General features: G+C 36.5%; 1 protein-coding gene and 1 long non-coding RNA gene across 4 annotated transcripts; one reads left to right on the top strand and one right to left on the bottom strand.

Annotated features, from left to right (window-relative positions):
• Nucleotides 1–2,761: 2,761 nt before the first annotated feature.
• Nucleotides 2,762–14,109, bottom strand: LOC132526208 (uncharacterized). The gene is made up of 3 exons (XR_009542495.1): nt 13,984–14,109; nt 11,895–12,232; nt 2,762–2,837 (listed from the first exon to the last, which is right to left on the bottom strand). It is a non-coding gene; the product is annotated as an uncharacterized LOC132526208 (long non-coding RNA).
• A 102-nt stretch (nt 14,110–14,211) lies between these two features.
• TMEM126A (transmembrane protein 126A) lies at nt 14,212–22,185 on the top strand. 3 transcript variants are annotated; one of them, XM_060160154.1, is made up of 5 exons: nt 14,212–14,368; nt 16,339–16,434; nt 19,759–19,952; nt 21,104–21,218; nt 21,841–22,185. In XM_060160154.1, exons 2-5 carry the CDS (start codon nt 16,346–16,348, stop codon nt 22,031–22,033), a joined length of 591 nt encoding a protein of 196 aa, XP_060016137.1. In that variant the 5' UTR covers nt 14,212–14,368; nt 16,339–16,345; the 3' UTR covers nt 22,034–22,185. The 3 variants fall into 3 exon arrangements, with proteins under 3 accessions (XP_060016137.1, XP_060016138.1, XP_060016139.1); XM_060160155.1 differs by having other exon boundaries at nt 14,222–14,368; nt 16,304–16,434; XM_060160156.1 differs by having other exon boundaries at nt 14,223–14,333.
• The last annotated feature ends 4,011 nt before the right edge of the window (nt 22,186–26,196 follow it).

Consider the following 26,196-nt stretch of genomic DNA (forward strand, 5'->3'; position numbering starts at 1 on the left):
GAGGAAAACCTCAGTTCACATATTCTCCCTGGTGAGAGAAACAAGTAGAATGTATGTCCATTATTCTGACTTTTATGGGGGGCTGCCTGAGGGACCATTTTCTGTCTTACTTGAATCCAAGTACTGACAGGAATACAGAAGCCAGATTAGGGGTATCTGAGAACAAAACCATCAACATTCACCAGAGTTTTCATTACCAGAGACACTAGGTAGAGTTCCAATACTGCAGCTTATTACAGTACCAAAGAGGCCACAGTATCAAAGAGACACTCCAGTGGGAGCTCTCAGGAAGAACTGGTAGACTTCTCTGGTGGTGCAGCGGTTAAGAATCCACCTGTCAATGCAGTGGACACGGATTCCAGCCCTGGTCCAGGAAGATCCCACATGCCGCAGAGTAACTAAGCCCGTGTGCCACAACTACTAAGCCTGTGCTCTAGAGCCCACGAGCCACAACTACTGAGCCTGTGTGCCACAACTACTGAAGCCCACGTACCTAGAGCCTGTGCTCCGCAACAAAAGAAGTCACCACAATGAGAAGCCCGTGCACCACAACAAAGAGTAGCCCCCACTCACCACAACTAGAGAAAGCCCGTGTGCAGCAACGAAGACCCAATGCAGCCAAAAATAAATAAATAAATAAATTTATTCTTAAAAAAAAGAAGAAGAACTGGCAAACCTCCTAAAGCCCAGAGAGGATGCATCCCTAGAAAAGATTTGAGCGGTCTCCAGAATCCCTAGCCAGGCTCAGTGGAGAAAGTTCTCCCTACACAATTGCAGATTAAAAAGTCTGGGGGTGATGGCTGATTCTTCAAATGCTAAAATCCCAAGAAAAAAAAAATAAGCCATACAAAGAAACAAGAAAAATGACACATTTAAATGAAAAAATTAAATCTCCAGAAAGTAACCCTAATGAATCAGAAATATATTAATTAGCCAAAAAAAATCAAAATTATTGCTATAAGGGTGCTCAGTGAATTAAAAGAGAACATAGATAGACAACTAAAATGAAATCAGGAAAATTATGCATGAACCAAATGAGAATATCAACAAAGAGAGGGAAACTATGAAGAAGAACCAAAGAGAAATTGTGGAACTTAAGAACACAATATCTGGATTGAAAAATTCACTAAAGGGACTCCACAGCAGACCTGAGCAGTCAGAAGAATGAATCCATGAACTTGACAGCAAGACTTTCAAAAGTACTGTTTGCAGAGGAGCAAAAAGAAAAAAAGAATGAAAGATGAAGGGGAGCCTAAGGCACTTTTGGGTCATCATCAAATGGAACCATATATGCACCATGTGAATCCCAGCAGGAGAAGAAAGAAAGAAAGGAACAGAGATTCTATTTGAAGAAATAATGGCTGAAATCTTCCCAAATCTGAGGAGAGAAATGGACATACAAATTCAAGAAATTCAAGAAACTCCAGTTAGGAAAAATCTAAAGGGATCTACAACAAGAGATATTGTTTGAAGAGGTAATCTATTAGAAGACATGACCACTGGTTGACCTAAAAGCTGGACCAGGGCAAACAGAGGCTTCTCACCCCCTTCCCTGTCCTTAGAATGTATGTTCTGCCCATCATTCCCACAGTGGGAACCGTTTTCAAGGACACAGCCTTGAGAGAACAGTGTTGTTGAGATCATCAAGACAGTATACATGACTGAACCTAGTTAAGGCCTCTCTATAAACTTTTAAGATTCTGGCAGGTAGGTGATGTGGAGATTACTCATCTTGCGTCCACCCAACACAAGCCTTGTATGTAAATTCCCTTGTTTATTAAAATTGCCACCTACCAAAATGAAGTGGTCTGCTTCATTCTTCAGTCTCTCCTTACCCTCCTTGTAGAGGGGCCAGTTTGTAAGCCAACAGACGTTATAATCAAATTGTCAAAAGTCACAGGCAAAGAATCTTGAAAGCAGCCAGGAAAATGCAAATTTTATGTACAAAGGAGCTACTAGTAGATTGTCAGCAGATTTCTCAGTAGAAACCTTCCCTGGAAGGGAGTAGGATAATATATTTAAAGTACTGAAACAAAAAAAATGCCAGCCAAGAATACTATATCTTGGAAAACTTTTCTTCAAAAACAAAGGAGAAATTAAAGAGTTTCCTACAAAAACAAAAGTTAAGGGAGTTCCTTACCACTAGACCTGCCCTACAAAATGCTGAAGGGACTCCTTCAAGTTGAAGCAAAAGGATTATAAACAACACAGAACCATACAAAAATATAAAACTCTCTGGTATAAGTAAATATTTAGACAAATATAGAATTCTGTAGTGTGATAATGTATGTGTGTAAATCACTTTACAATCTAATATAGAATTTAAGAAACAAAAACATAAAAAATTGTTACAAATTTATGTTAATGGATACACAATATAAAAGAGGTAATTGTATCATCAATAACATATATAGGCATACCTCATTTTACTGAGCTTTGCTTTATTGTGCTTTGCAGATACTGCATTTTTCACAAATTGAAGGTTTGTAGCAACCCAGCATCAGGCACCATTTTCCCAACAGTATTTGCTCTCTTCACGTCTCTGTGTCACATTTTGCTAATTCTTGCAATATTTCAAACCCTGCACCTGATAAAGATTACAACTCACTGAAGACTCAGATGATGGTTAGCACTTTTTAGCAATAATGTATTTTAAAATTAAGGCATGTACATTGTTTTTAAAGACATAATACTATTGCACACTTAATAGACTACAGTATAGTGTAAATGTAACTTTTATATGCACTGGGAAACCAAAAAATTCATGTGATTTGCTTTATTGTGATATTTGCTTTATTACAGTGGTCTGGACTGAAGCCACAGTCTCCAAGGTATGCCTGTAATAAGAAAGGCAGAGATTTAAAGGAGTAGAGATTTTATAGGCAATTGAAGTTATTATCAGTTTAAAATAGACTGCTATACCTTTAAGATGTTTCATGTTATTGCAATGGTAATCACAAAGAAAATACCTATATAATTTACACAAAGGGAAATGAAAAGAGAATCAAGGTATGGAACATTCTCAAGATAGGTAACATGTTAGACCACAAAACAAGTCTTTTCACATTTAAGAAGACTGCAGTCATACAAAGTATCTTCTCTGGCTACAATGAAATGAAACTAGAAATAAACAGTAGAAGAAAAATAGAAAAATCCACAAATATGTGGAAATTAAACAATGCACTCTTTTTCATGTTTATTATTCAAATATATATATATATTACTCAAATGTATTCTGCTCTATATATTATATTAACTTTAATTTAAATGTTTCTTCAATAGGTACAACTAAAATCCCTCAAACTTCAGTCCAAATATATTTACTTTGTTTGTATAAACCAAATCCATCTTATTGTGTTTGAACCAATTCACATAAGTGTCGGGAGAGGCAGCCCACCATGGGCCCTCCTGCATGTCCTTGCTGAGTGTATCAAACTGCAAGCCTTACCTCTCTTCTGACGCTGCACCCTTTCTATGGCTAGTCACATAGGCAATTAATAAAGTTCACCACAGATGCCTATAACAATAATAAAACATTCTTCACTTTTTTCTTCTTTGCACACAAAAAAATCCTATTTATTTAAATTTTTAATGTTAAAACACAAGGTTTTAATCATTTTGAAAGTATTTATATTTTGGTTTCTTTCTTTCATTAAGATATAATTGAGGATTTCCCTGGTGGCACAGTGGTTAAGAATCCACCTGCCAATGCAGGGGACACGGGTTCGAACCCTGGTCTGGGAAGATCCCACATGCCACGGAGCAACTAAGCCCGTATGCCACAACTACTGAAGCCTGCGCACCTAGAGCCCATGCTCCACAACAAGAGAAGCCACCACAATGAGAAGCCTGCACACCATGACAAAGAGTAGCCCCCACTCAACGCAACCACAGAAAGCCCACGTGCAGCAAGGAAGACTCAATGCAACCAAAAATAAATAAATAAAATAAAATTTCAAAAAAAAGATATCTAGAAATCTCTAAAAAAAAGATATAATTGATATTATCATTATCATCAGATTATCATACTAAGTAAAGTAAGTCAGAAAGAGAAAGACAAATATCATATGATATCACTTAGATGTGGAATCTGAAAAAATGATACAAATGAACTTATTTGCAAAACAGAAATAGACTCACAGACATAGAAAACAAACTTATGGTTACCAAAGGCGAAAGGAAGGGAAGGATAAATTAGGAATTTAGGATTAACAGACACACACTACTATATATATAATAGATAAACAACAAAGAGCTATTGTAGAGCACAGGGAACCATGTTCAATATCTTGTAATAACTTATAATGGAAAAGAATCTGAAAAGGAACATATATATATTTATTATATACATATAACTGAATCACTTTACTGCACACCTGAAACATTGTAAATCAACTATACGTCAATAAAAAAAAAACTTTTAGGGACTTCCCTGGCAGTCCAGTGGTTAAGACTTCACCTTCCATTGCAGAGGGTGCGGGTTCGATCCCTAGTTGGGTAGCTAGGACCCCACATGCCTCGTGGCCAAAGAACCAAAACATAAAACAGAAGCAATGTTGTAACAAATTCAGTAAAGACTTTAAAAAATGGTCCAAATCAAAAAAATCTTAAAAAAAAAAAACTTTAAAAAAAAGACATAATTGGGGCTTCCCTGGTGGCACAGTGGTTGAGAACCTGCCTGTCAATGCAGGGGACACGGGTTCGAGCCCTGGTCTGGGAAGATCCCACATGCCGCGGAGCAACTGGGCCCATGAGGCACAACTACTGAGCCTGCGCATCTGGAGCCTGTGCTCCACAACAAGAGAGGCCGCAATAGTGAGAGGCCCGCGCACCATGATGAAGAGTGGCCCCCGCTTGCCACAACTAGAGAAAGCCCTCTCACAGAAACAAAGACCCAACACAGCCAAAAATAAATTAATTAATCAATTAATTTTTTAAAAAAAGACATAATTGACATATAACATAGTAATTTCAGGCACACAACATAATGATTTAATTATGTATACATTTCAAGATGATTACCACAATAAGTCTAGTTAACAACCATCACCACATATATGTATAATTTTTTTTCTTGGGATGAGAACTTTCAAGATTTACTCTCTTAGCAACTTTCAAACATACAATACAGTATTATTAACTATATTCACCATGATACAAATTACATCCCAAGCAATTATTTATTTTATAACTCCCTTCACCATTTTGGCCACCCCAAACCCTCATCTCTGGCAATACCAATCTTGTTCTCTGTATCTATGAGTTTGGTTTGTTGGTGGTGGTGTTGGTGGTTTTTTGTTTTTTTAATTTATTTTTTTGGATGTGGACCATTTTTAAAATCTTTATTGAATTTGTTACAATATTGCTTCTGTTTCATGCTTGGTTTTTTGGCCATGAGGCATGTGGGATCTCAGCCCCCCAGCCAGGGATCAAACCTGCACCTGCTGCATTGGAAGGCAAAGTGTTAACCACTGGACCACCAGGGAAGTCCCAAGTGGTGGTGGTTTTAGATTCCACATATAAATGAGGTATGTGGTATTTGTCTTTCTCTCTCTGGCTTATTTCACTTAGCATAATCCCCTCAAGGTCTGTCCCTGTTGTCACAGATGGCAAGATCTCCTTCTTTTTATGGCTGAATAGTATCCCATTCATCCCTTAATGGACACTTAAGTTGAGCCCATCTCTTGGCTATTATAAAATGCTGCAGTGAACACGGGGTGCATATTTCTTTTGAAGTTAGTGTTTTCACTTCAGATAAACACCCAGAAGTGGAATTGCTGGATCATACAGTAGCTTTATTTTTTAATTTTTTTGAGGACTTCCATCCTGTTTTGCATAGTAGTTGCACCAATTTACATTCTGACCAACAGTGCACAAGGGATTCCTTTTTTCCACATCCTTGCCAACATTTGTTATTTCTTGTCTTTTTGATAATAGCCATTCTAACAGGTGTGAGGTGATAACTCATTGTGGTTTTGATTTACATTTCCCTGATGATTAATGATTCTCAGCACCTTTTCATAGACCTGTTGGCCATTTATATACCCTCCTTGAAAAAGTGTCTATTCAGATCCTCTTCCCATTTTTTAATGAGATTTTGGGGGTTTTCTTGCTATTGAGTTGTATGAGTTTTTTATCTTTATATATTTTGGATGTTGACCACTTATCAAACACATGATCTGCAAATATTTTCTCCCATTTGGTAGGTTGACTTTTTATTTTGTTGATGGTTTCCTTTGCTGTACAGAAGCTTTTTGGTTTGATGTACTCCCACTTGTTTATTTTTGATTTTCTTGCACTTGCTTTCGGTGTCAAATATAAAAAATCATCACTAAGACCAATGTCAAGGAAAGAATGTACTATTAAACAACAAATGGGTCAAAAAGAGAGCATTATAATTTAGAAAATTCTTATTTTATAAAAGAAATAAGGAATTTATTTATTTATTTACAAATACCTAGATCTTTTCTGGATCTGAAAACCCACAACATATCAAAACTTATGGGTGCAGTGAAAGTAGAACCAAGAGGAAAGTTAATAGCAGTAAACACATTAAAAGAGAAGGGTCTCAAATCAATAACCTAAACTTACACCTCAAAGAACTAGAAAAAGAAGAACAAACTAAACCCAAAGTTAGTAGAAGGAAGGAAATAATAAAGATTAGAGAGTAAATAAATGAAAAAGAGAATAGAAAGACAATAGGAAAAAAAATCAATGAAATCAGTAGGTTTTTTTTAAGATTTACAAAATTGACAAACTCTTAGCTAGACTAAAAAAAAATAAGAAGACTCAAATAGCTAAAATTAGAAATGAAAATAGGGACTTTACAACTGATGTAACAGAAATGAAAAGGATTATAAGAGATTACTGTGAATTACTATACGCCAACAAATTGGATACCTTAGAAGGAATGGATAAATCCCTAAAAACATACAATCTTCCAAAACTGAAACATGAAGAAATAAAAAGTATGAATATACCTATAACTAGCAAGAAGATAGAAGCACTAATGAAAAAGCTCCCAACAAAGAAAAGCCCAGGACCAGATGCCTTCACCAGAGATTTGTACCAAATATTGAAAGAAGGATTAGCACCAATCCTCTTCAAACTCTTCTTAAGAACTGAAAATAGGGAACACTCCCAAACTCATTCTATGAGGCCAGCATTACCCTGATACCCAAACCAAACAAAAACACAAGAAAATAAAGCTAAAGACCAATATTCCTGATTAATAATGATGCAAAAATCCTAAACAAAATACTAGCAAACTGAATTCAACAGTACATTAAAAGAATCATACACTATGACCAAGTGGGATTTATACTTGGAATACAAGGATGGTTCAATATACAAAAATCAATCAATGTAATACACCACATTAACAAAATCAAGGACAAAACCACACGATCATCTCAATCAATGCAGAAAAATTCAACATCATTTTATGACAAAAGTTACTCAACAAACTAGAAACAGAAAGAAACTACCTCGACATAACAAAAGCCACATATTAAAAGCCCATAGCTAATAACATATTCAATGGTAGAGGACTGAAAGCTTGTCCTCTAAGATGAAGAAGAAGGCAAGAATACACAATCCTGCCAATACTATTCAACAGAGTGTGGAAGTTCTAGCCAAAGTAATTTAGACATAAAAAAAGAAACTGGAAAAGAAGAAGTAAAATTATCTCTGTTCACAGATGACATGATCTGATATGCAGAAAAAACTAAGAATCCCAGAAAAAATAATGTTACGACTAAAAACAATTTCAGCAAAGTTTCTGCATACGAAATCAACACACAAAAATTACTCGTGTTTCTCTTCACTAACAATGACCAATCCAAAAAGGAAATTAAGAAAATAATCCCATTTACTACAGCACCAAAAAAAAAAAAAAGATAAAATACTTAGGAATAAACTTAACAAAGGAGGTAAAAGACTCATACATTCAAAACTACAAAACACTACTAAAAATATCAAAGAAGATACAAATAGATGGAAAGACAGCCCATGCCTGTGGATTGAAAGACTCAATATTGTTAAAATGTTCATATGACCCAAAGCAATCTACAGATTCAATGCAATCCCTATCAAAATCCCAACGGCAATTTTTGCAGAAATAGAAAAAAATCCTAAATTCATGTGGGACCTGACTTGCCAAAACATTCCTGAAAAAGAACAAAGCTGGAGGCCTCGTACTTTTTGATTTCAAAACATACTACAAAGGAATAGTAATTAATACAATGTGATACTGGCATAAAGATAGATATATTAACCAGTGGAACACAATAGATAGTCAAGAAATTTTTGACAAGGGTGCCAAAACTACACAATGGGAGAAGGACAGTCTCTTCAACATATGGTGTTTGGAAAAATAGATATATTTCCACATGCAAAAGTATAAAGTTGGGCCTTTTCCATACTCCATATCCAAAAACTCTTAAAAGAAGACATGGCAGAGAAACTTGAGGACACTGGAAAATGATTTCTTGACTATGACACCAAAAGCCCAGGCAACAAAATAAAAAACAGACATATGGGAGTACATGAAACTTAAAGACTTCTGTACATCAAAGGAAATAATCAACAAAATGAAAAGATAGCCTATGAAATGGGAGAAAGTAATTGCAAGTCATATATCTGACATGGGGTTATTTCTACAGGGCTTCCCTGGTGGCACAGTGGTTGAGAGTCCACCTGCTGATGCAGGGGACACAGGTTCATGCCCCGGTCCAGGAAGATCCCACATGCTGCGGAGCAGCTAGGCCCATGAGCCATGGCCGCTGAGCCTGCACGTCCAGAGCCTGTGCTCCTCAACAGGAGAGGCCACAACAGTAAGAGGGCTGCGTACTGCAAAAAAAAAAAAGAAAAAAAAAAAGAAAAAGAAACTTCTACAACTCAACAACAACAAAATCCATTTAAAATACGGGAAAATGAATTGAACAGACATTTCTCTAAATATTATATGCAAATGGCCAATAAGCACATAAAAGGATGCTCAACGTCACTAATCATTAGGGACATGCAAATCAAAACCACTTTGAAACATTCCCTCATACCCATCAGGTGGTCACTATCAAAAGAACAGAAAATAACAAGTGCTGGCAAGGATGTGGAGAACTTGTAACTCTTGTACACTGTTGGTAGGAATGTAAAACGATGTATCCATTGTGGAAAACAGTATGGAGGTTCCTCAAAAATATAAAAATAGAAATACCATGATCCAGCAACCTCACTTCTAGGTGTATAGTATATAGCTCAATAGACTTCAAAGTAAGGTCTTGAAGATATATTTACACATGAATATCCATTACAGCATTATTCACAATAACCAAGTGGCAGAAGCAACCCAAACATCCATCAAAAGATGAATGGATAGGGCTTCCCTGGTGGCACAGTGGTTGAGAGTCCGCCTGCCGATGCAGGGGACATGGGTTCGTGCCCCAGTCCGGGAAGATCCCACATGCCGCAGAGCGGCTAGGCCCATGAGCCATGGCCACTGAGCCTGTGCATCTGGAGTCTGTGCTCCGCAAAGGGAGAGGCCACAACAGTGAGAGGCCCGCGTACCGCAAAAAAAAAAAAAAAAAAAGAAGGGAATCCTGTCACATCCTATAAAATGGATAAACCTAAATAAAATAAGCCAGTCACAAAAGAACAAATAATGTATGATTCCACTCACATAAAGTATATAAAGTAATCGAACTCATAGAAAGTAGAAAGGTGGTTACCAAGGGCTGAGGGGAGTGAAGAGGAGTAATTAGTGTTCAGTGGGTATAGAGTTTCAGTGTTGCAAGATGAAAAGTTTCTAGAGATCTATTGCTTAACAATGTGACTATACTTAACACTACTAAACTATACACTTAAAGATGGTTAACATGGCAAATTTAATGTTGTGTGTTTTTTACCACAATTTTTAAAACTAGGACAAAATACCTTTTAGATTTCCAAAATGTGAAAGATTTCATCACCAGAAGATGTGCTTTCTAAGAGAATACTTTAGGTAGAATTATACCAGATGTAAATGAATCTATAAAAAGAACAAAAAACACCAGAGATGGAAAATATGTGGATAAATATAAATTTTCTTATTTTTAAAAGTTACTTCACAGACAAATGACTACTGATATCAAAAAATGATAACTATGTGATATGTGGTTTATAAAATATGTAGAAGTAAATGTATGACAACAATAGCATAAAGATTGAGAAGAAATGAAAGTACACTGTTGTAACATTCTCATACTATATGTAAAGTGGTATATTACTTGAAGATAGATTGTGACAAGTTAAAGACGTTGTCATGAGTTGAATTGTGCCCCTCCAAAATATATTTTCAAGTTCTAATCCCCAGTACCTGTGAATGTAGCCTTATTGGAAATAGTGTCTTTGCAGATGTAAGTTAAAATGAGGTATATTGGGTTAGGGTGAGCCCTTAACCAATGGTGTCCTTATAAGATAAGAGAAATTTGGGTACACAAACACACACAGTGGGGAAATGGCCATGTGAAGTCACAATGACACGGGAAGAAACGTCATACGAAAATATAAGCAGAGATTGGAGTGATGCTTCTACAGGTGAAGAGACACTAAGGATTGCCAGCAACCACCAGAAGCTAGGAGAGAAGCATGGAACAGATTGTCCTTCAGCACTTCCAGTAGGAACCAACTCTGCCAATACATTGATTTCAGACTTCTAGCCGCCAAAATAGTGAGTGAATATATTTGTTATTTTAAGCCACACAGTTTGTGGTACTTTCTTAGAGTAGCCTGAGGAAACTAATAGAGAGGTATACTGTATATGCTAAAGCAATCATTATAATTTTTAAAAAGAATTATAGCTAATTGGCCAACAAAGGAATAAAACAGAATAAGAAATATTCAGTTCGTTCAAAAAATAAAGGCAGAAGAAAGGGAAAGGGGAATGTAGAACAGGTGGAACACATAGAAATCAAATAGCAAGATGATAGATTTAAAACCCTAGAATATAAAAATCATATTAAATATAAATGGCTTAGACACCTCCTTCATTAAAAGTCAGAAACTGTCCATTTAGATTTTTAAAAATCCAATTATATACTGTATTTAAATATAAAGACGCAAATAGGTTAAAAGTGAAAGAATGGGAAAAGCATTGTCCTGTTAACACTAATCAAAAGAAAGTTATTGGAGGGACTTCCCTGGCAGTCCAGTGGTTAAGATTGCACTTCCACTGCAGGGGGCACAGGTCCAGTCCCTGGTCAAGGAACTAAGATCCCACATGCCGCGTGGTGCAGCCAAAAAAAAAAGAAGAAAGAAAAAATGTTATTGGAGTGGCTATATTAATATTATATAAAGCAACTTTACTCCAATAAAAGTTAATTTAAAAAATATTAAACAAAGTAAATTGCAAAGCAAAACATATCACCAATTATTAAGAAGCTTATTTCATAATGATACTGGGATCAATTCACCTTAAATGTTTATTCATATAATAATGAAGCTTCAAAATACAAGAAGCAAAAGCTGATAGAACTGAAAGGAGAAATAGAACAATTCCCATAAAAGAGAGTTCAATAAGCTTTTCTCAATAATTGATAGAACAAGTTGGTAGAAATTCAGAAAGAATAAAGAAGTCTTAAAAAATGCTATCAACCAACTTATGCTAATTGGTTTTCGAACACTTGGCATAACAGCAGCATATACATTATTTTCAATCACACGTGAAACATTTACCCAGATGGACAAGAGTCTGGGCTATAAATATCAATAAATTTAAAAGGATTCAAATCATACAAAGTATATTCTCTGACCACAATGGAATATAATTAGAAATCAATAACAGAAAGATATTTGAAAAATTTAAACTATTAGCAATGTAACGCACTTCTTTTTTTTTAATAGATTTATTTACTTACTTTTTTTTTATTTATTTATGGCTGTGTTGGGTCTTCATTGATGTGCATGGGCTTTCTGTAGTTGCGGCGAGCGGGGGCTACTCTTCGTTGTGGTGCATGTGCTTCTCATTGCAATGGCTTCTCTTGTTGCAGAGCATGGGCTCTAGGCATGTGGGCTTCAGTAGTTCTGGCACGTGGGCTCAGTAGTTGTGGCTCGTGGGCTCTAGAGCGCAGGCTCTGTAGTTGTGTCGCACAGGCTTAGCTGCTCCTCGGCATGTGGGATCTTCCCAGACCAGGGCTCGAACCCATGTTCCCTGCATTGGCAGGCGGATTCTTAACCACTGTGCCACCAGGGAAGCCTAGGAAAGTGACACACTTTTAAATAATCCACAGGTCAAAGAAAAAAGCAGAGAGAATTTTAAAGTATTTTGAACTGAACTAAAATAATGAACAATGTTTCAAAATCTGTGGGAAATAGTTAAAGCAGTACTTGGCAGGAAATTCATAGCGCTAAACTCATATATGGAGGAGAAAAAGATCTTACACCAATGACCTCAGCTTCCTCCTTAAGAAATTACAAAGAGGAACAACTTAAATCTCAGGTAGGAATAAGAAAGGAAAAAATACAGATCAGAGCAGAATACAATCAAACTGAACACAGAAAAAAGCAAAACAAAAAAAATCAATTAAATATGAAACTAGTTGAGAAGATCAAAAAAAAATTATAAACCATTAGCCAGATTGATCAGACATAAAAAAGAGAAGACACAGATGACCAATAACAAGAAAGAGAGATGTGGCCTCAATACAGATTCTGCAGACTTTAAAGAATAATAAAGGAAAGTTATGAGCAATTTAAGCCCATAAATTTGAGATGAAATTTGACATTTCATCTTGACATTTCAAAAGAACTGATTTTTTATAAAATCTCAACGTACAAAATTGTCTTTATTACTCCAGAATGGCATGCTACAGACACTGTACAGTATGCACATTTATTAACTTCAAAATTAGCTTCAAACCATTTAAAATTAAATTGGAATAAGAGTATAAAATGGAGTGTTAGGGGGGAAAAGATATTCTCACACATACACACACACACGCGTTAGAATCTAAAAAGCTGGTTTTCCCAAACTTTCTCCTCATTTACCTCGGAAACTTTCCGATTGGGATGTACGCTGACTTTCCACCTCAGAATATGAGGACCTGTTTTTATTTTCTGGTTCCTTGACAAGCCACGATTTTGACATCTCATAAATCTCTCTCAGCGAAGGAGTGGGGGTAGCGGAGTCTTCTCCTGATCACCTCTTCTATGAAGTTTTCCCCGTTTATCTTTTTTTTTTTTTGCGGTACACGGGCCTCTCACTGTTGTGGCCTCTCCCGTTGCGGAGCACAGGCTCCGGATGCGCACAGGCTCACGGGCCTAGCCGCTCTGCTGGATGTGGGATCCTCCCGGACCGGGGCACAAACACGTGTCCCCTGCATCGGCAGGCGGACTCCCAACCACTACGCCACCAGGGAAGCCCCCCCGCCCTTTATCTTGAATACCACTTTCTCCCTAGATAGAGCTCAATGATTTTCCAAGCAACCTTGGTAAGAGCTTTTATAGGATCCTCACAACTTTACAAAACAATTAGTGAGATTGTTTCCCCTCCTGCTTTATAAGTGAGGAAAGAGGCTGCGAAGGGGAGACCTGAAACAGAGGTCTCCAGAGGTTTGGTCCAAGACTTTGATTCTCAATTGTCCTGACTGATGGAGCCACAAGACTCCTTTGCTCTCTAAACAGTTTTTCTTTCGTCTCATTCACCTAATCATCCTTTTATAAGCAATACTCTACAGGGGCCCACAGATCCTCAGAAAAAAACAAGCTCCTGCTTGCTCTTGAGGTGCTCAGATTATGGTGGCACAATCAACCAAATCGTAACATGGCACAAGGAGCTCAAGGTCCAAGGGAGAATATACTATCGATGGAGCAAAGAAATCTCAGGTACTTTTAGACTTCTTTTTAACTGAGTACCTATCTCGTATGCCAAGGGTTGTGCAGTTTTTATATATCCCAAGTCAATACACGAAGTATAATGTACTGGCCAGGAAGTTTTAAGTAACATACCTAAGGTAGATTTTCAACGAATGGGGCAGGTTTAAGATCACTCAATTTTCATCCGGAAATTTCACAATTTTCTGCAGTCTCTATCCTGAGGCGTGGATAGGCTGTAACCAGTACCCTCCGCGGTCTCCAAACCTCATTGCTGCGCGGCACAGCACCTCCCACTGCTAGAAGGCCCTTGAGCGCAACCTCGGTCCTGGAAGCCCAATCAGCGGCCCGGCAGCGACCCAGTGCCCGCCTTGGGCCGTGTCACGTGGGAGCCAAAATGGCTGCGCCCGGGCGACTTGAGCGAAGGTTGGAGTGAGCACTCGCGTGGCTGATGGAGGCAGTGACTGCTGGGAGGAGAGCGTAAGGTACCGGCATTCCGGGTAAAAGGGTGCAGTAAAAGGCGAGTATCAAGAGAAGCACAGCGTGGTGACATGCTGTTCAACCGCAGCGTGGGAATGAGATCCCGGGACTGAGTCGCAAGTGGAGGAGGGGAATCGGTTCTACCGCACCGAATCGGTCCTTACACTTTCCACCCTAGAAAAAAAGATCTTATATTTAAATTAAGCCTACAGGGGGCAAAAATGAAAAGCCTGTGCTTGAATTTAATGCCGGCTTTACTGCCAATTTACAGGGTGACCTTGGCCTAATTTAATTTTCAGAGGCACCACTTTCCTCATTTGTCTATCTCGGGAGCTATCTTGAAGATAGCTAGTGCAAAAGCCTTTTGAAATGTTCGTAATATTTAAACGTGGCATTGTCTTTGATAGGGATTTATTATTAACCGGGATACAATGGCCTACTGCGGGCTGCCAGATCAGAACTTTTACCGAATTAAGGGTGACTTTTAATAGCGACACCTTAGAAATGGCTAGTTCACAGGACCAGGAACCTCACCAATATGCAGAGCACATAACAGAAAACTAGTGATAGCATTAGGCTGGACTTTCTGATGTAACAGTATTTCAGACATATACACTATACACTTTATATATACTGAATTTGATTACTTGTTTTTCTCTCTCTCTCCACCACACCCCCAACCCCCCAACATAAAATTATTCAAAGTTCCTGTAAGGCAGAGATCTTAACGTTATTGTAACCAAGGCCCTCAAAAAGTTTGAGTCCGGGAAACCCAGACGTAAATTTCTAAGCCTGCATTGTACTACTTATGTTAACTTTAAGTTTAGGGATATGAAATTCAGTGTACTGAATATTTTCCAAGCCATCTAATGGCTACCCAGTAAATATTTGTTAAATTAGTGTTATAAATTAATCTTGTAGCAAATGAATAGTGAACCAAGAAAATTAAATTTCAGAGTCATGTTGTCTGTTCTTTCTGAACTTTTTGATTTTCGTAACTCTGCTACCCTGAAATCTTATTTAATGAGCTAAATCTTCAGGCTAAGATTAATCATTCACCCATTCCCTTAATCTTTTATTCACCTCAACTAGCGCAGAGATCAACAAACTACCTGCCTGTGGGCCAGACGAAGCCTATCGCTCGTTTCTTTACGGCCAGCCAAAATGTTTTTTATATTTTTTAAGTTTTTTTTTTTTTAAGTATTCGACAAAAGACCATTATGTGACCCGCAAAGCCTAAGATGTTTACCATCTGGCCCTTTTAGAGAAGTTTGCTGACCTCTGCTCTAGGGTGTACCTAGATGTGAAATTGCTGAGTGTGTGTCTTCTACTTATTAAGTACCAAATCCTTTTCCAAAGTGGTTGTACCCGTGCTTCCAGCAGCAGCACATGAGTTTCAGTTACCCCACATTCTTGCCAGTAATTGAAATTTAATTTCTATTTTCCTGATTATAGTGGTTAAGCATATTTTCATATTTATTGTCTGACTTTTCTCTTTGTGAAGTGCCTGTTCAAACCTTTTGTCAGTTTTTCTATTGGGTTGGTTGCCTTTTTCTTATTGATTTGTACTATTCAATACTTTACATATTCTGGGTACCAACTACTCCTTTGTCAGTTACATTGCAAACATTTTCTCCCCGACTGGCTTATCTTTATGGTATTTGTAAATGAACACAAGGTCATTTTAATCGGTTACTATTAGTTTACTATTAGCTTTATGTGTTTTATGGTTAGTGCTGTTTGCAAATTTACAATATTTTTAAGGGTTACAAAGATATTCTGTATTTCCTATAAGCTTTATGTGTTGTCTTCCATGTTCTGGTTTCTATTTCATAGAATTGTGGGGGTTTTTTGGGGGGTGTCTAATGCATTAATTTTTCAGATTATGAAATAAAGCTATGGCTGCTTCTTTTAAAATTAAATATTTATGGTCTTCCAAAGGCTTTTTATAAGCTCTTTTGCTGTTTTTCTATAGATACACATTATTGAAAAATGACATTTTAATTTAAGGCTCAAGATGGAAAATCATAAACCAGATGGTACTGTCAAGAAGAACTTAATTGAAATCATAACCAGAAAAATTAACCAACTTCCAGAAGCAGAAAGGTAAGATCCCTTCTTAATTAAAAAATTCTTTTATCAGGTGGACTTTCATCATTGATTCATCTCAAATTTATTTGGTTTGAATATAAACAAACATAGAATGTCAGAAGGAAATTGAGATTTTTTTTTATTACGTTGATGAGAAAACCAAGGCTCAGAGAGATTAGCCATTTTCCTTTAAGTCAAGGCTAAAATTCATTTCTCCCAGTTTTTCCATCTGGCTTAGAGTATAGGCAGATGTATATATTTATGGACTAATTTAAATAACAAACCTTTAAACTGTCTTCTTTCTCAATTCATTTCTATCACTACACTTACCAGTCTAAGAGAGTGCCATGTAACACACATAACTAGACAAGGAATGTCAGAGAAATGGGATCATGGCTAAAAGATCTTTAAGATATTATTAAATTTATATAGGAAACATACTGATCTTTGAAGACAACGCTGAGTGAACTCCAGTACTCTCCCACAAAATGTTCTTCAGGCAGCCTAACATTCCATTTAAACTGAAAATCTGAGACCAAAAAGGATGAAGAAGAGTCAGCCTGGGGAAGAGGAAGGAATGGCATATGCCTAGGCCACAGAGAGCAACGAGTTTGTCATATTTGAGGAACCAGTGTTACTAAAGTACAAGGGAAGTGGGCATAAGGTTGAAGGAACAGGAGGAGTTTTAAGCAGGGAATGATCCAGCTAACATTTCCAAAGAACATTACAGTTGCTTTTTGGAAAGTAGATTTAAGGTAGGCGAGAAAAGCAAGAAGACCAGTAGGAAAACTGGCATAGTAATCCTGGTGAGTGGTGGTGGCAGCTGAAGCGAAAAAAGGATGGATTTGAAATACATTTTGGAAGTATAATCTTACTATCTTGCACAAATTCCAATCTTGCTGACACCAGCTCAACAAGGGAGAGCCCATAAACCAAGAGCAGTAATAAGATGTATATCCAACCTCCCTTTCCCCCCACCACAAACAGTGTACATCGTTTTTGTTATTGTTTTCCAGAGGTAAACAGAAATTTTTTAAGCAAATAAAAGACATGTGCCCATGTTTCCAGGCCAGTAAGGTAGGGAAAGCCAGGAAGAATAGAGATGTGACAGCCTTGAAGAGAAGCAAGCAGGCTGTGTTACTGGGACTTTCACCAAATTAGAAATAAAAATCAATGGGGAAGTAATCTGGAACTGCAAAGTAAGCTTTAATTTGGAATAAACTGCTTTTGAACAGTGGCACCTAAACAGGGCAGATGACAGCATCTCATCTTTGTTCGCTATTTTTCCTCTGCTTCTATTTTATCTATCCTAGTTCTCCTAAGTTTGAATCCTCATTTCTTGCGTTACCAATTTAGATATGTTTAATAGTTATTTGAAAAGTTCTTAAGTGTATGAAACTTTAGTATCAAACACTTCACTTTCTAATCTACAAAATAATTTCATGTGCCATCTATTTCATTGCCACTTGTTATTTCTGGTCTTATATTTCATGTGTTAGTTCATGTATCTAGTTACTTTATGGGTATTATCTTGCCAAAAAATCTTGAGTTCACGTTTCTAATTGTATAGGCACTTTTTGGGAACACTGACTGGCAATGGGGCTGCTAGATAGTAACAATTTTGTATTGAATTATTAACTGAACAATGTGACTTTAAGCCACAGGAAATTAAAATCTGGTTGGGAGACAGCAAACATTGCTATTCAGATTCCAGTTACACTCCTTGTTATATTTAGGTACTTATTTATGTAATTTTTAATAATATTTAACATTAATATATCAACATATTACACTGTATATAATTATATATATAATAATATTACAATGTATATAATATGTAATATATATGGGCATTTGTTCCTATGACTAAAAATGAAGATAATACATATTTCACAGTATTGTTATGAAGATAAAATAAAAATATTTTAGAGGAAGTGCTCGAGTTTCCCATTCCCTCAGCTCCCACAAGAATACACAGGTCTTTTCACATTCATGTGTTTTGTTGTTTGGTAGCTCTCTAGGCCCTCATCACAATTTAAATATTGTCTTATGTACCCTAAGTTTCTAAACTGCCTCCCTTGTACTAACATTACCATTTTAATACTTTTGTTATACTGGGTTGATCAAAATGTTTGTTCGCATTTTTCATGGAAAAATCCGAACGAACTTTTTGCCCAATCCAATATATCAAGTTTACGTATCTTTCATTCTCCAATAATAAACTATGAAAACATCGAAGATAATTTTTTGTGCCTTCATCAAGTCTGCGGCATGCAATAAGTGCTCAATGATTGAATGACAAGTACCATTGTGATTGCAAAGTGACAGGTAAGAAAAGTAGTACCTTACACTATGTAGAAAGCTCAATTAGGAATTCCTAGAAAACCTGTCTTGAGTGTTAACCACAGAAGTTAGAGGGGATATTGTGTGTGGCTAGTTTGGCTAATTAAGAGTAATGAGAAAATTAAGAGGTTGACGCCTGTGTTACAGGAAGCAAAGCAGATGGTAAAGAAGTTAAGTGATAGGCTGAAGGCTTTGAATTGGATACGTTCAACATTCAGCAGTTTTAGTTTTTTTCCCCAAAACTAAAGAATGCATAGAACATGCATTTTAAATCTCATACATGCCTTCCTTAAAAACCAGTTCTACCACTTACTATCCCAAAACATCAATTTATTCTTATTTCAATGAGCTCTTATAAAAAGTACCTAGCATAGAGGATCCCTTAAATGTTAGTACTGCTCCACCCCCTAATCCTGACTCTAATGCTTCAAGGAAGAGTAAAAGGAAACATCAATTTCACCTTATTGAATGCCTTCTGTGTGCCAGGTGCTGTTGAAACCAAGATATTTATATCTTTGTATCCACTGTCTTCAAGTTGTTTACAGGCTAGTTGGGAAGCCTGACAGGTAAATCTGTGATAAGCTAGTACCACCTTATAATGTGTTTTGCTACAGAAGTAAGTATTGGGTATTGTGGGAGCCTAGAGAGGCATCCAAGTCAGACTCTTCAGAAGCTCTTCCCTGCTATATACTTGGTGGGGGGATGGTGGAATTTCCATACCAATATTCTTTGCAAATTCCCACAATACATTTAGCAAAACTAAATGTATCACTGTATCCTTAAAGTGTTGACCAGATTCAAAGCCTTTTAGAATAAAAATCTATATGTAAAACAATGATTTTAAAAGGTTTTTGTTTTATGGAGCTATAAGATATAAATGTTGGATCCTGTTAATCCTAAAGTCCTGATAAGTTCTGTAACATATGCCAGAATTGTTGGAGAGCTAACACACGCAATACAGCCAAAAAGAGTTACTGTTTTTTCTCACCGACTCAGGAATCTGCTTGAAAATGGATCAACATATATTGGACTTAATGCTGCCCTCTGTGGCCTAATAGCAAATAGTCTCTTTCGACGCATCCTACATGTGACACAGGCTCCTGTAGCTGCTGGCTTACCAATGGCAGTGATCCCATTTTTGATGGCACACGTATCTTTCAAAGGTTTTGTAAGTTTACCTTTGAATACAGGTAAATTCTATTTCACTGTCACCAGCAAGTTTGCTTTGGCATATGTACATTATTTGCACCTTACATTAATCCTTAAATAATTGTAGCAATTGGCTATATGCTGTAATACAGTCACTGCTTGGATAAGACAGAACCTTGCTAGCCTCTCTATGTAAAGCAGCAATTAATTCAGATTAGCATGGTCCAAACAAGTAAAATATATACACAGTAATTCTAAATACTTTCCTTTGTCTAACTTCTCTCTCCTACAGTGTTTAGTAAGAAATATTTGGAAACTTTTTTTTTTTAAATGCTGACTGCCTTAATTTTTTAAAAATTATAGAATTTTCTTAAGGGGAAAAAAATTTTTATGGGAACAAGACTCTTTATCTTGTTCCCATAAAAATCACTAAATCTCTAAAAGCACTAAATGTGTATATGTGCAATAGTTATCAAATACATGGAGACTTGATTTCCTTTGGACAGTTCACCATATTTGCTCAGTACTCCAAGTATAGCTAAATCATGAAAGAATTTCTGATTAATAATTTAAAAAAAATTATTACCATAGGTGGTAGTAGGGAGGCAGTCCATTTAAATTCTCTTAAGTGCTACTTCAGATTTGTTTAAATTAGATGAGTATTTGCTTGAATCCCCAAGATCAGTGTGGAAAGAATTTTTATGTGCAGGGAAACCTATTGCACAATAAACTGAACAGAATGAGTGAAAACATAGGTTAGTGTAGCTTTCTATTTTTAATACCCTGTACTAATCTGGAAATGAATAAACAATTTTATAAAAATGAAATCACACTGCATAATGTAAAAATGTAAGATAAATTGTTAAATTTCCCATGGGTTTAAAGTTTCTTAAAGACAAAAATATTAGCTCAGGTTTGTTAATACATGCGCAAAAAGCTAGAAGCAGTGCAAACTGAGTATTATATTCAAGTTCAAAACAAATTAGGGAATTTTTCCTAAGATGGTTTTATCAGTTATTCCTGGCTGTTTTAGATTATCCATATGTGTAATTATACCTTTTAACATGCCTTGTAGAAATGCATTTGCTGTATTACTGCCTGAAAATTGAGTATCTGTGATACATAAAAGGGGACCTTGCATTCTTTAAATATTTGCTTGACTATCCATTTGCAGAACTAATTTATTTCCTAGGTGATTTACATTGTGAAACCTGTACCATAACACGAGGTGGACTGGTTGGTCTTGTTTTTGGTGGCCTGTACCCTGTTTTCTTGGCTATCCCTGTGAATGGTGGCCTAGCAGCCAGGTAGGATTGCTTTCCATAATTATCGAAAAACTTTAGTAATATATATAAATGATTGCCTAGAAAATGCAAACTTTAAAACAGCAAGTACATTTTCTATTTTTAAGGCAATGTTGCCTGTTTGACTTGAAAGAGTTAACAAGACTTGTTTTTTCTGGGTAATCAAAGAATACTTCTCAAGAATTTGAAAACACTTCTAGAAATTTATCACACTACCTCTTGGGTGTGTAGTTCAGGTTCTTAGCTTTATATATTGAATACTAGCTACAAAGCTGCAAAAAGTACTGTGACTAGCATGAAAACTACATTATATGCATAATGTTCTTAGGGTTTGGGTACTTCCTCTAAAAGAAAATTCCATCAGAAAATGTCTCGCTATAAGCCAAAATAATTCAGTTATTCTCTGATGAACTCTTGTACCAAGCAATCTATACTATATGAGCTTCCAGAAATGAAACGGAGAAAAGGACAGTTTTTATGACTAATAGACATTGAAGAGAATAGCATTACCTCAGTCTTTACCTAAGCTAGTTTTAAGACTTCTGGAATTAATATGTATTGTACACAGATTTGCCACTTGATACAACTGTCTTTTCTAGTGAACTGTCTCAATGTTTTCTTACAGGTATAACTCAGCCCTGCTACCCGAGAAAGGAAACATCTTAAATTACTGGATTAGGATTTCTAAGCCTGTCTTTAGAAAGATGTTATTTCCCATTTTGCTCCAGACTGGGTTTGCAGCATACCTTGGGTCTAGACAATATAAACTAGTTATAAAGGCTCTTCAGCTACCTGAACCTGACCTAGAAATTCAGTGATGGTTAAGCAAATCTGTACACAATAAAACTGTAAAAATAACCTACATCTAAGTATGAATAAATAAGACTTGTAATTTATTACATGAGGTACAATTCTGGGATCTACAACAAAAGGCTGAATAAATTATTCAACACTACCCACTTAGCCAAGAGCCTACTTCTCTAGTGTTCCCAATACCGTCTCTCCCACATTGCTTGCTCTACTCCTTTACATTAGGCAGTTTGGTCTGTAACAGGGAAAAAACCACACAGCAGTTTTCACTGAAAACCTCAAAGAATCCAAACAGGAATGAAAATGGCAGTGGCCAGGGTGGGGAGTATCAATACACTACAGAAACGTTACACTTCATTTTCTCAATTCACTGTTTCCATAGGTATTATTCTTTCATAGAATCTTAGAACATATTTAAAAACATTCCTTACAGAGGGATCAATTCCCAGTATTCTTCACAGATGATTATTCAGGCTCAGCTTGAGCTGTCCTAATGATAGTTACCTACTTCAAAAGTCATCTTATTTATATCATTGGAAAGCTATAGTCATAAGATTAAGGTAAATTCTATCTTTGAAGCTTTCATCTAGTGTGGTATAGTTCTTTAGAAGCGCATAGACATGAGCCATTTTTTTTGGCTGTATGATGCTAAGCAAGTTAACTGATCTCTCTGGCCCTCAGTTTCCTCATCAGTAACCTCACTCAAGATTGGTATCATATATGTAAGTTGACTTAACGTAGCACCTGTCATCAGGCACTCAAATTTGAGGTAGCCATATTCTTCCTATTGTTTCTGGTTTTGTTTTTTGAAATATCCTAGGTCTATTCCTCAATTCCTAAGATAGATCATTTAAATTTTTGAAATGATCTATTGTGTTTCCCTTCCTAAAAGTTTTCATCTCAGTTCTTGAAACCATTTTCTCATGTAACAGCATCTAAATCAGCATTGGCCAACAAAACTTTCTGTGATGAGGAGGAAATATTTTATATATGACTGATATGTTAGCACTAGACGTATATGGCTACTGAGGACCCAGAATTTGACTAGTGCACCTGAATAACTGAATCTTTTATTTTAATTAATTTAAATTGTTTAGCCACATGTGGATAATAGCCTCAGTATTACACAATGTAGAGCTAGACCAACACTTTCTTATGAAACAGGCCAGTCATACCAAACAATATTTGTGTCATCCAAGACCACATTCACAAGCATCTTAACTATTCTTTTCAAATATAGTGATATATCTGTTAAGTAATCTTATGCTACTTAAAATTATATGAAAGGATTTAGCCTGTCACCTAAAAAAGGCAGCTCTGAGAGTGGGACAGGCTTTCAGTGGCCCTTAAAGAAAGCAGTGCAGCCAAAGATGTAAAATTTAATTAATAAAATACAAGGGAATTCCCTGGCAGTCCAGTGGTTAGGACCCCACACTTTCACTGCTGAGGGTGAAGGTTCAATCCCTGGTCGGGGAAGTAGAATCACGCAAGCCACGTGGCGAGGTCAAAAAAAAAAACAGATTGAAACAGATTATAAAACAAAATTCCCTATCAAACTATGTTTGATAAAAAAAATGATCCCAATTATCAGACAAAAGAATCTGTATTTTACTGTGGATATTCTCTGGGTTATAAAATTAAGGCTGATTTTTCTTTTCATTCTGATTCCTTTCTGGATAATCCCAGCTTTCTGAAATGAATATGCTTTACCTTTACAACTAGGAAAAACATATAAAAGGCAAAAAAAAAACCCAAAAAACTTTATTTTACAAGCTAAAATACCACGATAAAGCTGTCTGACCCAAAATTATACATTTTATGTGTGCTGTCATTTTTATTTAAAGCAGAGTTCTACTTATCACAGTAAAAAAAAAAAGAATTAAAATTCCTAACTTCAAAAATAAGAAACCCAAATTACTGAATTAGACTCCTTTAAAAAGAGAGAATGGTGTAATGAACTTAGATAATTCAAAACCCACTGATATTACTAAATGGATAATTTAGCGCAAATTGTTTCCTTACTTATCCTTAAACACTCCCACCGTACTTACTCCCTAGCATACCACCATCTATAAACATACAAAAATTTACAGTGGTTTCTGCAACCAAAAACGATTTCTAACATCTGTCTTCTACCATATTTTTCTTAAATCATCTTCCCAGTTAGTAGAAATGGGCAACATAAGCCAAAGAACATGTTACTTTAAACCTGTTGCTACAAATGTACTTTACCAAAACTTTTGGTCAGGGGGCAAATTTGTGCAAGCCTGCTGTGATCTGCATTACAATTTAAGGAAACAGTCATTTTTAGCTAAGACCTGAAGAACACTGCCTCAGTCAGGAAAATAGTTTATTTCAATTCTGTCACAGTAAACAAACTATTTAAACCTGTCTTTCAGAATTTATTCTGTGCAGTTATTTGGCTTTAAAAAAGAAGGTTCATGTTATACTATACTTAAATTAAGATATTAATTTGTAAACCCCAGACTATGGTACATTAGAAGCCAGAGGGGTTTGACCTCAGTGGGTAAAAAGGAAACAATTTTTTTTTTTTTTTTTGCGCTCACTGTTGTGGCCTCTCCCGTTGCGGAGCACAGCCTCCGGACGCGCAGGCTCAGCGGCCATGGCTCACAGGCCCAGCCGCTCCGCGGCATGTGGGATCCTCCCGGACTGGGGCACAAACCCATGTCCCCTGCGTCGGCAGGCGGACTCTCAACCACTGCGCCACCAGGGAAGCCCAGGAAACAGAATTTGATGGCACATTTTAAAGGAAGTTGGGCCACCAATAAAATTCAAATCTGTACATATTAACAGCTACACGAATGTTCAAAACACCAAGTGACTAGATTTTTAAATTAGATTAACTGAAAATTGAGCAAAAGATGAATTCCAGCAAATTTTGGGTCAAGAAAACTACAAAAAATTGGGAATTCCCTGGCGGTCCAGTGGTTAGGACTCCACACTTTCACTGCAAAGGGCCCGAGTTCATTCCCTGGTTCAGGAAGTAAGATCCCACAAGCCACGTGGCATGGCCAAACAAAAACTACAAAAAATTATGAAAGCCCACTGTGACCCGGTTTCTTTTTAAAAAGTGGGAAAAACGGCTAACTAAGAAATCCTGAATGTACAAATTGGGGAAAGGTAAAAAACTAGGAATAAAAACACTATGAGTAACCAAAGCAATGAACAGGGCAACTTTCTTTTAACCTTTATCTTTAAAAAATATTTTTCCTCTAATATTACAGGATTTATTGAAAACGATAAAGAAATTTACTTTCTGAATAAAATTTAAATTATCTCCAGTTTAATTTTCCTGCACTTTAAAACTGCATGTAAATGACCACTTGCAGTCTAGGTCAGAGCTCTGAGCTCAGTCTGGTATTATAAGACAATAGGGAGTGACTGGCAGAGAGTATTGAGGTATTCAAGTTCAAACATGTAAAAAGTACTGTGCTGGCCAAACAAACACTTTACAAGTTTCTAATGGAGGACCTCCCCTTTGTGATCCCTGGCTTAAATGGTAACTACCTGGTTTCTCAACAAAAAACAGTACAGTAAAATATAAAAATATAACCATTTGGGAAGGTCTCAAAACTTTGTATTGATAGCCTGGGGAAAAAACTAAACACTTGAAAATATTTTACTACCTATTCAACCTTAGTCATAAGATCGTTTAGCTTAAAGGCATACCTCCAAAATACTGAACTAGGTAATCACATACTTTAAAAGGTAATGACTCATTATCAGTGAATTATCCACTCTATTCTATCAAAGCAGTAGTTATAGTCACCAAATAGTGTTGATGCCTACCTGATTTTGGTTACAATACAACCAGCTGTACTGTTCATACTGTAGAAGCATCCATCAATCACATAAGCATAAGCCACTGGGAATGCGCTTTGCTGCCTGGCATCAGAGACACCGAATACACTTACAAGAAACTGAATGGATTTAATAAATTTTTTGTATCACCATACAATAACCAAACTGTATAGTTATTATGAAGAATCATTCTGGAAAAAAGATTAAGAGCCTATCTCCTACCCCCTCCCACTTCTATCATCTGCACACTTCCCAAATGAGTCAGTAAGATAAAATGACTCAGTCTAGACCAGGTGAAAGAATGTATTAACATAATCCAACAAAAATGAAATAAAACAACCAGAGTTTT

The sequence above is a fragment of the Lagenorhynchus albirostris genome, chromosome 9 (genome assembly GCF_949774975.1).
Source record: "Lagenorhynchus albirostris chromosome 9, mLagAlb1.1, whole genome shotgun sequence".
NCBI lineage: Eukaryota > Metazoa > Chordata > Mammalia > Artiodactyla > Delphinidae > Lagenorhynchus > Lagenorhynchus albirostris.

Coding starts and splice junctions, on each gene's coding strand:
- TMEM126A (XM_060160154.1), top strand. CDS start 16,346: ATGGAAAATCATAAACCAGATGGTACTGTCAAGAAGAACTTAATTGAA. Junction 16,435..19,758: donor CAACTTCCAGAAGCAGAAAG/GTAAGATCCCTT, acceptor TCACCGACTCAG/GAATCTGCTTGAAAATGGAT. Junction 21,219..21,840: donor AATGGTGGCCTAGCAGCCAG/GTAGGATTGCTT, acceptor GTTTTCTTACAG/GTATAACTCAGCCCTGCTAC.